Source organism: Chrysochloris asiatica, unplaced genomic scaffold, assembly GCF_000296735.1.
Source record: "Chrysochloris asiatica unplaced genomic scaffold, ChrAsi1.0 scaffold00154, whole genome shotgun sequence".
In the NCBI taxonomy this organism is placed as follows: Eukaryota; Metazoa; Chordata; class Mammalia; order Afrosoricida; family Chrysochloridae; genus Chrysochloris; species Chrysochloris asiatica.
In genome coordinates, this window is record NW_006408672.1 from 1,483,802 (window position 1) to 1,496,817 (window position 13,016).

At 46.8% G+C, this 13,016-nt stretch overlaps 1 protein-coding gene across 1 annotated transcript in view; it reads left to right on the forward strand.

Moving 5' to 3' along the window:
- The window catches only part of CBS (cystathionine-beta-synthase), a 42,680-nt gene extending 38,099 nt beyond the window's left edge, over positions 1 to 4,581 (forward strand). Inside the window, exons 14-16 of the mRNA XM_006870846.1 lie at positions 2,610 to 2,694; positions 3,514 to 3,555; positions 4,475 to 4,581. Of these exons, the coding sequence (XP_006870908.1) occupies positions 2,610 to 2,694; positions 3,514 to 3,555; positions 4,475 to 4,581 (234 nt within the window). The remainder of the gene's footprint in view (positions 1 to 2,609; positions 2,695 to 3,513; positions 3,556 to 4,474) is intronic.
- Positions 4,582 to 13,016: the final 8,435 nt, after the last annotated feature.

A 13,016-nucleotide genomic window follows, 5' to 3' on the forward strand; every position in this document is an offset into this window, starting at 1 on the left:
CAAGGCAGGCTCCAGAGACCCTGACTCCACAACGAAGTGGAACCCTGTGATCTTGATTACTTCTGGCTGTGGAGTCTCAACTTGGGGGTTTCTGGAAAGTATAACAATGATAATAACAAATTTGGCAAAGCCCCCTCACTGCCCTGCCCCAAAGCTGCCCTTGCCCAGCTTAGGGAGGTCCAGTGGCTTCAGGGCTCACCAGATTTTTTGACCACTTGGACTCCTCAGATAAGATGCACCTCTTCCTGATGATGTTCAAAGTAAACCCTCATTTGATCTTCTAACCATGTGTAGGGTTCAGGGCTTTGAACTGGTTCTTCTCAATTTAGTTGTAGCTGATTGAAGCAAAACTGAAATGGACCCAAATTTGTAAAATGTGGGTGAATAACAATAATAACTGTGATGGGAAAAGTTATGGGTCAAGACCCTGCTACGAACTTAATCTCCCTCTTAGAAAATAAGGGCAGCATGAGTTTTGGTAGCAACCAAATCTCTAGAGTGAAAATAGCGGCGCTCTACTCAAAGGTCGTGGCTAATCACACTGTCGTTATTGTTAAATACCATGGAGTCGGTTCTGACTCATAGTGACCTGCTACAGGGTTTCTGAGACTGTAAATCTTTACAGGAGCAGAACGCAAAACTTATCTTTCTCCCGCAGAATGGCTGGTAGTTTCGAACTGCTGACCTTGAGGTTAGCAGCCTGATGCGTAACCACTACGCTACCAGAGCTCCTTGCTAATCACACTACTTGGGGTATATTTGTTCTGCACAGTCTTGGCAGTTGTCGAATCTCCCACATCAGGTTCCTGAAAACAACTCACTACGCTGGCTCTGAATCTCCCACTCCAGGGCTTTGACCCATAATTGCTCCCATTCTGGTGATTGTTCTGGTACATCCACATTTTACAAAATTGGGTCTGTTCTGATTCCATGGAATCCTCCATGGCTGAGCCAGTTTTAACTAGTTTGAAGTCCTGCTAGGGTCTGACTGTTGAAGATGAGATTCAGGGCATTTGGCTTTCTCTGCATGACCCTGACCCTTGCGTCGTCATTAGGTCTCTGGGTTAACTTACACCATTACCTGATGGAGAGCAATGCTAAAAGTTTTCCATTTGACCCTTGGATCTGAACGGTCACTGGGAGAGCTGCCCAGCACGAGCATGGGCAGTCATTGAGAAGCAGCAAAGGCCTGGCTTAGTGATCACCTTTGGGCTTGTTTCAACCTCCTGTGTCTGATTAGTAACCCCCAAGGAACTGATGGTGGGGTGTTGCAGGTGGCTCAAGGTCTCCAAAATGGTTTCCTGGAGCAGGATTCCCTGTCCTGTGGGTGTCTTGGACGCATGAACTACCCCAGGTAAAGTCAGAGGGGCTGGTGTTGCCTCAGGATGGAGAAGAACTTCCAAAGATGGAAAGGGCTTCAGGTGAGGTCTGACGAAGGCTGAGGCCAGATGGCCTCTGATGCCTGGTGAGGCAGTAAACACATACGCCTTTATGAACACCAGATAACACCTGACCTTTGAGCTGCCAACATCTGTCTGGAGTTTACCTTCCCAGAAACCTCTCAACTTAAGCAGGTGGTGAGAGAGGCCTATGGGTAAACTCCTTGTTAGTTGTTGTCAGATGCCCTGGAGTTGGTTCCAAATCATAGAGAACAACAAAACAAAACACTGCCTGGTCTGTCCTATGCCAGCCTCACAATCATCACATTAGAACCCGTTGCTGCTGCCACTGTGTCCGTCCATCTGGTTGCACATCTTTTTCACTGACCCTCCACTTTATTGGCTTCTTTCATTTAGCACTGGACTGCAAGGTCTCTTTGAATGTTTTAAGTCAATGGTTCACACTCACCAGCCGCTCCTTGGAAACCCTATACAGGGTCACTATGAGTCAGAACTGACTCGATGGCACTAAACAACAACATTTAAGGCAGGGTTTCAAACCAGTTCTTCCTAGTTCAATTGTGGCTGGCAAAGCGAAGCCAGTATAGACCCAAATTTGTAAAATGTAGGTGAACCAGGGCAATAACTAGAAGGGGAAACAACAGGCCAGCACTCTGCTAGAAACTTAATCTCCTGCTTAGAAAACAAGGGCAGCATATGTGTTGTATAACAACCAAATGTCTTATCCAGCAGAGTTCAAACAATAGTGCCCCACTCAAAGGTGGCAGTCAACCGTGATGCTTTTGAATGTGTATGGCTCTCCATAATTGACAGTAAGCCAGTCTCCTGCACCAGGTTCCTAAAAGGCTTGTTCCAAGTCTCTCACCCTAGGGCTTCAACTATAATTTTTCCCCTTCCAGTTGTTGTTTTGCATTACCCGCATTTTACAAATTTAGGCCTGTTTCCGATGCTTCATTGGCCATGGCTGAACTGGTTTGAAGCACTGATTTAAGTTTCCTTTTGTCTTTATCTGGGTCCTATTACCCCTTGATTCCTACTTTCCGTTTCTGAATCAACAAAAAGCCAAAGGAGAGGAGTCTTTTGGGGCATGCAGGGTGGTGCTGATCTCCCTTGGAAGCTCCTCATTAACTCTTTCCTGTCCCAGGGGCAGCAGACCTCAGGCTTGGGGAGTGAGTGGATGAGTGAGCTCAACTTTGGCTTCTCTTGCAGATCCACCTGACGGACCACCTGGGCCAGCTCTCGCACATCCTGGAGATGGACCACTTTGCCCTGGTGGTACACGAGCAGATTCAATGTGAGTGGGGCCCCAGCATAGGTCCAGGCTGGTGGGGAGCTCAGGGGCCAGTGCAGGGCAGCAGGTGGAAGACTGCATGCAGCAGGAGGGGCACACTTGCCTTCCTCTGCACCAGCCTCCACGGTGTGGGTCTCCTGCAGAGGCGAGGTCTACATAGTAGCGCAAGCTCTCCATCTGTCACTGACCTTCAGCCTCCCGGCTTTGACCTCCAACCCCAGACCCTGCACTGAAGTGCCTTAGTATTGAAGAGGTGTGGCTCACTCCACTACCCAAGCTCTTAGGAGGCATGAAGGCTGGGCTGTGCATGGGGCAGGGGTTGGAGGTCGCACAGGGGAGGAATGTCCAGGTGCAAGTGTTGAGGCCCTTAGTCTCTGAGACTGCAGAGGTCAATACCAGAAGAATCTGCAACAGTCAACAAGTCTCCACACTTGAATGTCCTCATCGAGGTTCTAGTTCTTCTGCACCTCCCTCACTCCTGGTCTTGTCTCTCATGCTCTATGGTCAGAGTTCTGGGGTATCTCTAAAGGGGATCCTAGACCAGATAGATCTCACAGGCTAGCCTGTACTCATGAAGCCACTCCCCAGCCCCACCCCTCTACCCCCTCGGTCATCCTCAGAGCCTCTTCATAGACCAGAGTTCTTATTCTCTGTGAATAGAACAAACAGCTCCTGCCCTAGGGCCCACAGTCAGGAACTGGGGGTGGGGAGGCAGCCTGGAGCCTGCCTGCCCTAACTCCTGGCCTTGTGCATAGCAGGCATGGTGGGTTAGGGTTAGAAATGGTCTCTCTCTAACCCCATCTCCTGCCCTTGGCTCCGCAGCGCAGGACCAGGCCTTGTCGGGCGTGGTGGGGGGGCCTGCAGGTATGTACGAGACCTCACCCACACCTATATGACCCCTTAGGACCGAGGAGAGCATCCAAGGCCCTGGGCTCCCCAGCTTCTGCCGCTAACCCTCACTGCTAGGCAGTGTGACCTCCAACTCCCCTTGGGGCAGGGCCAGCAGGTGGGTGGGCCGAGGAGTGGCCCTCCTCTACTTAGTCTCACTGACTTGAGTTTGGGCATCTCAGGCTCTGGCATCTTCAACATTGCCCTCCATGCCTCTGAATCTCAGGTAGCCAACTTCTGTGCTCCCTTTGCTTTTCCCCAGAGAGAAGAACCGTCTCTAGAGGCAGAGGGCTCCCCACAGAGCTGACCTCTGCTAGCAAAGACAGGAATAGGGGGGCTGTGGGGATGCTCACAGTACTGGGGAAAGGGATCCGATGGGTTGACCTGGGTATTTTGTGTTTGCTCCTCTGCCCCAGAATGGGGGTCCTAACCATTCTTTACCCCACTTCAAGGGTCCTCTTCCAGGGAGGATGGGAAAGGGTTCTAACCACTCTCTGCCCTGGGGCACCGAGATCAAAGGCAGGCATTTGTTCTAAGATTGAGCCTGGAAAGCATAATGGGGCAGAGGTTTTGAGTTGCTCTTCGCCCTTGGGGTGAGCAGTATTTAAATTTCATCCTTGGGCCTTGAGGAGCCCCACAGGCTTTGTCCATAGAGAATTCTGGACGCCTGGCCAGTGGAAGCGGGCTTGGTGCTGCACTGGTCCTGGTGTGGGCTCTGCTCTGCAGCTTGGACCAAATGCCAGGGCACCCCCTGTCGAGAGAAGACCACATTTACTGTTGTTTCATGGCCCCAGTGCTTGTGGGCGGGAAAGGGCTCTGGGGGTAGACACAACCATCTCAGGTCAGCTCCAACAGAGACACCTTTTCCACTGCTGTCCTGCCATTCTCTCCACAGATCACAGCCATGGCAAATCCAGTAAAAGGCAGATGGTGTTCGGGGTCGTCACCGCTATTGACTTGCTGAACTTTGTGGCTGCTCGTGAGCGGAACCAGAAAAACTAAACCTGGGGCTGCTGAACCAGTGTTGAACTCTCCTTTCTCATCCTCTTCTCTTTGCTTTCAAAACACATGATTTCTAATTGCCCAACACCGGGCATAGCAAGGAATGGAGTTGGGCTGGCAGAAATGCTACTGCTGCCCTTTTATTAGTACCTGCTACTGAAATGAATCTGTTTATGTCTTAATCTGATAAAAAAATCTCAAATTATCTTAATCTTTTCTTAAATTGCCTCTTGAAATGATTTAACAAGGAAATCATATGGGAAGAGAAGGTGGCCAGGCTCGTGAACAAAGATGGGGTGGAAGGATTTAAGGTAGTTGTTGTTACGTGCTGTCGAGTCGAATCTGACCCATAGCGACCCTGTTTAGGGTTTCCAAGGAGCAGCTGGTGAGCTTGAACCACCAACCTTGCAGTTCAAAGGACTTTGCAATCTGACGCATTAGTCAACAGCGCCACACCAGGACTCTGCACTGAATTGGCCTCATTAACATAACAGAAAGCCCTTTTCCCAAACAAGATCACAAGGTCAAGATTTCCACTCATATTTAATCCATAATACCCAGACTTCGGGCTGCGAACCTTAAGGTCAGCGGTTCGAAACTACCAGTCGCTCCGCGGGAGAAAGATGAGGCTTTCTACTCCCGTAAGGATTTACACCCTCGGAAACCCTGTACAGGGTCGCTATGGGTCGGACCCGACTCGATGGCACTTAACAACAACAACAACAACAACCCAGACTCTGTTTCTTCCTTCTTATCAAACCACATCACAAGTCATCCAAAGAGAGTTCCAAAAGATTGTGGAGAAATTCCATTATCTTTTAATTACATTTTTCCATGAACTTTTTGAACTAGTCAGAATGGTAAATCCTTGTGTAGCTCCACCCATAAAACACGGTCCTAAATGATAGCACTATACGGCCACCAGGTGCCACAACTCTTTCCATAGGAATTTAGTCCACCCTGTTCAGAAAGCAGGTGATTCCTATCCATTTTCTGTAAAGCTGTTACTCCTATTAGAAGTAGGCTTTCCCGTATTTTCATACATGCAAGCTTTGATGATGTTGGGTTGGAATTGAGCCCTTCCATGAGTACTTATTTTGCCTGAGTTGCTTTATTAATATTATTGTAAAGATTCTCATTGTCACCTTTGTCTTCCTTGGTGTTCACTAAGTGAGATAGCCTTTGTAGCTTCCACAGTCTACCCCACAGACTCCCTCAGGAAACATTAATCTAATGTTTCTGTCTGTAAAGGGCCAGGCAGAGACCCTGGATGGTACAGTTAATGTACTCGGTTGCCATTTGAAAGGTTGGAGGTTTGATTCCACCCAGAGATGCCATGTAAAAAAAGGCCTGGTGATCTATTTCTGAAAAACTAGCCATAGAAAGCTAAGTGGAGCACAGTTCTACTTGGACACTCTTTATTAAGGATGCTGAAATATGAATTGCATACCATTTTTACACAGCTTGGAGTATTAATTTGTCTTTTTTTTTTTTAACCACTTTAAAAATGTAAATTCTAGTCCTAGCTTGCAGGCTGTAGATAAGCAGGTGGCAGGTTGAATTGGGTCCATGGCCGTCATTTGCCAACTGGTGGTCTAGAGTCTTGGCCACACATGGAAGGTAGGGCATTCCCCAGGTGTGGGGCTGTGGGGAGGGGAGGAGTGCCCTCCACACTGGGAAGAGGAATGCTCCATCTCCCTGGCTCTGTTAACATTTCCCAGAACTGCAGCAGAGCGGGGCGACCATGGATTCACTTCCTGAAAAGCTCAGGTACAGGAAGGAAGACTTAGAGCTGACAGGTGTAAAATCCCAACAGCCTGCTCCTGGCTATGGGTTTACTCTAGAGACATAAACGGCACTTCCTCAGCACACTGCCTTGCCGCTCTCTATCCTAAGCTGGTCATTTGGAACTGTCTGCTGGCCTGTCTAGTTGTTCTGACCCAGCAACCCCAGAACCAACCCCTCCTGGAGAAAAAATGGCAGTGTTTGGGCCATTTTGGTGGATTTCTGAATTCAGTGTTTTCTATGCCCTCCATCCTATTCCCAAGGGCAGATGACTTCCAGATGAACTCAAACAGGAATTAACCTGAGGGAAGGAGGGAGGAGGGGGTGGGGTCTGTTGTCACACATTTTGTGAACAGAGAATTGCTTCTCACTTGTAATTTCTGTTAATAAAGATAAACAAGAAATGAAATAAAATGTTCCGTGAGCAAAAAGAACCGTGAACATCAAGTCAAAGTTGGTGTTTCTCTTTGAAGTTGGGTGGGCCATTGGCGACTTGGGTGCTTGTGGTGTCTACTCCAGGGCTGATGGGTGAGCCAGTGATGTGTTTCTAACCAACGGTGACTCCTACAGCTTGAGTCATTTTGATTTAGCTGCTTATTTTTTCAGGAATCAACTTGAAGGCAGTGGGTTGGTTGAGTTTGGTATGAGGCGACCCACGGACTGACCTGCCTCTGCATAGCACATCAGAGTGTCAAGCTCTCTTCCAGGCAATGAGCTGTAGTGACAGTCACTTCAGGACTTTACTGAAACTGTCCATGGCCTGAGGAAACACACCAGCCAGGAGAACTTCCGGCTTCCTGGTGGCTTCAGAGTAGGTTTTGCTCTGCCCCCAGAACACCTGAGTGTGCTTATGAACCAGAGTCCCCTTTCTTGGGGGGGTACTGGTTTCCTAGAAATGCCATGACAAAGTGCCACACACTTGGTGGCTTCAAACAACAGACATTTATTGTCTCGTAAGTCTTGAGGTCAGGAAGCCAAACTCAGGGTGTCCACAGGGCCACATTCCCCCCACAGACTCTAGGGAATGATGCTTTCTTGTTTCAGCTTCTAGTGATCCGTGGCTGGTGTCTGCATCACTCCAATCCTTGCCTCCAACTTCACATCACCTTCAACTCTTATAAGGACACCACTCATAAGACTAGAATTTCATGTTAACTAATTACATTAGTGACCCTATTTCTAAGCAAGGTCACATTCACAAATATAAAGATTAGGACTTAAATATATATATATTTATATATATATATATAAATATATATATATATATTATACCCACACACACAGATAAGAGAATAAGCAATTTGACCCACAATGAAGAGCTGCAGCTTCACCAACTTCGAAACGTGGATTCAGAAGGCCACCAGGAGAGAGTTGCTTCTGATCATAGCAACCCTGTATAGTTTCCTAGGAGTGGCTAGTGAGCTTGAACCACTGAACTTGTGGCTCAAACCAACCTTGCAGACCAGTGCACCGCATAGAGAAAGACAGATAACCCCTAGGTTGTATAAACCATTATCAAGCTTGGTTCTAACTGAAAGTTTGGCAGGCTGAGTGCACCAAAAAGGCCTGGTAACCTACTTTGGAAACCCAGCCATTGAAAACCCTAGGGACACAGTTCCGTGACACATGGCATTGCCATGAGTTGGAATTAACTCAGTGGTTTCTATGGGGGCTTGGGAGAGAGTGATTACTTCTTTACAGTTCACACCATTGTTGGGGACTGGCACATTTGGAATCATTGGTCAGACAACAGACTGGAGACTCCTGCAGGCTTGTGTTCCAAAATCCATAGGTCAGGCTGTGGAAAGAGTGAGGGAGTAATGGCAAAATGTCTATAGTCTGGAGGCAGAGAATGCCACAGGGAGACTCCCTTTTTGCTCAAGGCCTTTAGCTGATTGGATAAGGCCCACCCACATTGTGGAGGGTGACCTGCTTTAATTGAAGCCATCTGACTAAATCACCACCTGAGTGGTGGTTGTCGTATGCCGTGGAGTCAGTTCTGACTCAGCGATCCTGTACAGGGTTTCCGAGGCTGTAAATTTTTTCGGGAGCAGAAAGCCTTATCTTTCTCCTGCGGAACCGCTAGTAGTTTTGAACTGCTGACTTTGATTTTAGTGCCTAACTCGTAACCAATACGCTACAAATGGTTAGTGTACTCATTGCTAATCTAAAGGTTAGAGGTTGGAGTCCACCCAAGAGGTGCCTTGAAAGAAAGGTCTGGTGATCTTCTGAAAACCCAGTGGAGTGCAGTTCTCTGACACACAGTGCCTCCATGAGTTGAAATTGACTTAATGGCAACTGCTAAGTAACTACTTCATAACGACATCTAGTTGTTTTGCTGTTTGACCAAACACATGGACACCACAGCCTAGCCAGATAGATGAACACATGAAATTAACTATCATGTACACCATGCATCTGAGGTGGGAGATCACAGCTGGTTGTGCAGAGGGTGTGAGGTCTCTTCCCTGGGCCACTGACAGTGATTATGTGTGCCCACTGTGTGTCAAGTGCTGAGCTGGTCCCAGGAGGCCCATTGCCTGTCCTCGGGGCTGGTATCTGATCAGCAGTGGCGGGCAGGGCTGCTGGGCGCTCAGGTCTCCATTCTCAGAGCAGGTGATGCAGAGGGTCTGGGTCTGGTGAGTCAGGCAGATGTCCCAGCTGTCAGTGAGTCTGGAGCCCCTAGGCTGAGCAAAACACTGGTTTAGTGTGAAGGTCACATTGGACACCTCAGTTGACCCTCCCCCATAGCCCAGCTGTCCACCCAGAAGACCCTGAGCTCAAAGGATAAAGACAAAATAAACACAGATCCAGGATCTTCCTCAGTGGGTCTTAGTTTTTATGATATGTCAAGAACATCATCATACAAGGAAGGTGCCTGAGGGCCAGCGGCAGGCAGAATGGGGAAAATGTGTTCCTCTCAGGAATGACTCCTCCAGAGACCAGTTCGCCTCCCTAAATTTGCCACTTTGCCAGCCCTTTGCCTGTGGGCAGCTGCTTCATGCTTCCTCATCCCAGGGAAGGTTCCGGACCAGGTGGAAGCCAACCGTGGTGTCTTGTCACAAGCCCAAGTCCCACTGTGACCAGGAGTCCTGGAGGCAAGGAAGGTGAGTTCTGAGGGAGCCCCTGCCTATCTGCTCCCAGACAATAGTCCCCAGGGGCAGACCCCAGGGGAGAGCTGAGTCATCCCAGGCTCAGAGCAGAGGAGGTCACATGGGCAGGGGCATCAGAGTCACATACATCTGGGCCTTCTCAGAGTCCTTGGAGACCTCAGAACCCAAATGAGTCCCTGAGAGAACATGGGCACAGTGCGTGGATCATTCATTGTTTAATGAAAAAGAAGGAGACCCTTCATGCACACCTGAGTTTTTGTAGATTCTCTGTCTGAGTTTGGTTTGGGGAATTTTTTGAAAGAGGTAGGTTACCTACTGGTCGTTCCACGAGAGAATGATGAGGCTTTCTGTTTCCGTAAAGATTTATCAGCCTCGGAAACCCTTTCTAAAGTTGCTATGAGTCGGAACCGACTCCATGGCAAAGCACCACCACCACCAGGTTAACACTCAGCTGCTAGCCAAAATAGTGAAGGTTTAAGTCTACCCAGAGGCACCTTGGAAGAAAGGCTAAAGATCCACTTCTGAAAAAAATCAGTCATTGGAAATGCTGTGGAGCCAAAAACAACAACAAAAATGTTAGAGTAGGGGACATGAGAGGCAGAAAGCCTGTTTTCTTAAATAATCTTGTATTCTAGTGGCCCTATGGGCTAAGTGGTTATCAAAAACACAAGGAAGAACCCAATCCATCCCCAGATGGCAGCTACAACTTGCCTTCCTTTCCTCCAGTTCTTTGTAAGGATTTGGTCTGCACACTGCTGTCCCCTCTTCCCACCATGCATTCCCAGGCCCCAGCCCTCTCCCACTTTTGGATTTGAAAAAATTTATTAAAATTTTTATGGTGGCCAAAAAGGGGTGGCTCATGGCCCATGGAAGCACATCAGCATCATATGTGCCTTGGGGAGGGAGGTGTTGGCAAAACTTAACTGTGGCTGCTGGTGTGATTTTATATGTAAACTTGGTTAGGCTATACTTCTTAGAGGTTTGAACAAACACTAATCTGGTTGTTTTTGTTAGGTGTCATTGAGTTAGTACCTACTCATAGTGACCCTATGCACAGCAGAACGAAACACTGCCCGATCCTAGGTCAACCTCACAATCATTGCTACGTTTGAGCCCATTGATGCTGCCATTGTGCCAATCCATCTTGTTGGGGGTCTTCCTCTTTTTCTCAAACAACTCTCCACTTTACCAAACATGATATCCTTCTCCAGTGACTGGTCCCTCCTGACAATAATACATATGTTCAAAGTATGAAAAATGAAGTGCGGCCATCCTGGCTTCCAAGGAGCACTCTGGCTGCACTTCTTCAAAAACGGATTTATTGGTTCTTTTGGCAGCCCATGGCACTTTCAATATTCTCCTCCAACACCATTACTCAAATGCATCAATTCTGTGGTCTCCCTTATTTAGTGTCCAGCTTTCACATGCATATGTTGTTGTTGTTGTTAAGTGCCATCGAGTCGGTTCCGACCCATAGCGACCCTGTACAGGGTTTCTGAGGGTGTATATCTTTACGGGAGTAGAAAGCCTCATCTTTCTCCCGCGGAGCGGCTGGTAGTTTCGAACCGCTGACCTTAAGGTTCGCAGCCCGATTCGTAACCACTACGCTACCAGAGCTTAGACTTTAATTTTATTCTTCATTTATCATGATGTTGGCCCATTGATGAGTAGTTTTGTTTTCTTTCCATTGAGGTGCAATCCATACAGAAGGCTGTGGTCTTTGTTCTTCATCAGTAAGTATTTTAAGCCCTCTTTGCTTCCAACAAGCAAGGTTGTATCATCTGCATATCATAGGTTGTTAATGAGTCTTCCTCTAATCGTGATGCAACGTTCTTCTTCATATAATCCAGTTTCCTGCTCAGCATATAGATTAACTAAGTAAGTATGGCGAAAGAATACAACCCTGGCACACATCTTTCTTGATTTTAAACCATTTAGTATCCCCTTGTTTTGTTCCTCATGAGCACGATTCAATGTTCTGGGATATTCATTTTTCAAAATATTATCTATAGTTTGTCATGATATATGCCAGGGGAACGTGCATATGAGGTTATTGAAAATACCATGGCTTGAGTCAGGCGCACCTTAGTCCTCAAGCTGACATCTTTGCTCTTGAACACTTTAAGGAGGTCTTCTGCAGCAGATTTGCCCAATGCACTATGTCGTTTGATTCCCTGAGTGCTATTTCCATGAGTGTTGATGGTTTAGCTAAGCAAAATGAAGTCATTGACAACTTCAATCTCTTCTCCATTTATATGGATGTTACTTATTGGTCCAGTGGTGAGGATTTTTGTTTGCTTTACATTGAGGTGCAACCCATACTGAAGGCTGTGGTCTTTGATCTTCATCAATAAGCATTTTAGGTCCTCTTGGCTTTCTTGCAAGCAAGGTTGTTAACAATCGCAGGTTGTTAATAAGTCTTCCTCCAATCCTGATGCCAAGTTTTTCTTCATATAATCCAGTTTCTCTGATTATTTTTGTTCAGCATACAGATTGAATAAGTATGGTGAAAGAATACAACCCATCGAATTTTAAACCATTTGATGTTCCCTTGTTCTGTTCGAAAAACTGCCCCTTGGTCTGTGTACCGATTCCTCATGAGCACAGTTAAGTGTTCCAGAATACTCATACTTCACAATGTTGTCCATGGCTTTTCATTATCCACACTATTGAAAGCCTTTGCGTAGTCAATAAAGCACAGGTTAACATCTTTCTGGTATTCTCTGCATTCAGCCAACATCAGACATCAGCAATGATATCCCTCTAGCTATGTCCTCTTCTGAATCTGTTTTGAACCTCTGGAAGTTCTCTGTCAATGTATGCTTGCAGCCATTTCTGTATTACCTTTAGTAAAACTTGACTCAATGATATTGTCCAATGATTTCCACATTCCATTGGATCACCGCTCTTTAGAATAGTCACAAACACAGATCTCCTCCAGTCAGTTAGTTGGTCATGTTGTTGTCGTCCAAATTTCTTGGCAAGATGAGTAAGTGCCTCGCGTAGGGCATCACTTTGTTGAAATATTTCAATTTTTGTTCCATCAATTCCCGGTGCCTTGGACTTCTTCCTTCAGTATCGCTGGCTCTTGATCATATGCTACCTCTTGAAATGTTTGAACATCGACCATTTCTTTTTGGTACAGTGACTCTGTATTTTTTCCATCTTCTTTTGATGTTCTCTGCATCATTCACTATTGCACATAGAATCCTTCAATACCACAAGTCAAGGTTTGAATTTTTTCTTCAGTTTCCTCAGCTTGAGAAATGCTGTGTGTTCTTTCCTTTTGGTTTTCTAACTCCAGGTCCCTGTACATTTTGTTATAATATTTTACTTTGTCTTCTCGAGCTCACCTTTGAAATTTTCTGTTCCGCTCTTGTACCTCCTCACTTCTTTCATTTGCTTTAACATCTCTACGCTGGAGAGTAAGTTTCAGAGTCTCTCCTGATCCATTTTGCTATTATCTTTCTTGTCTTCTTAATGAAGTTTTGCTTTCTTCCTGTATGATGTTCTTGATGTCATCCCACAACTCTTTTG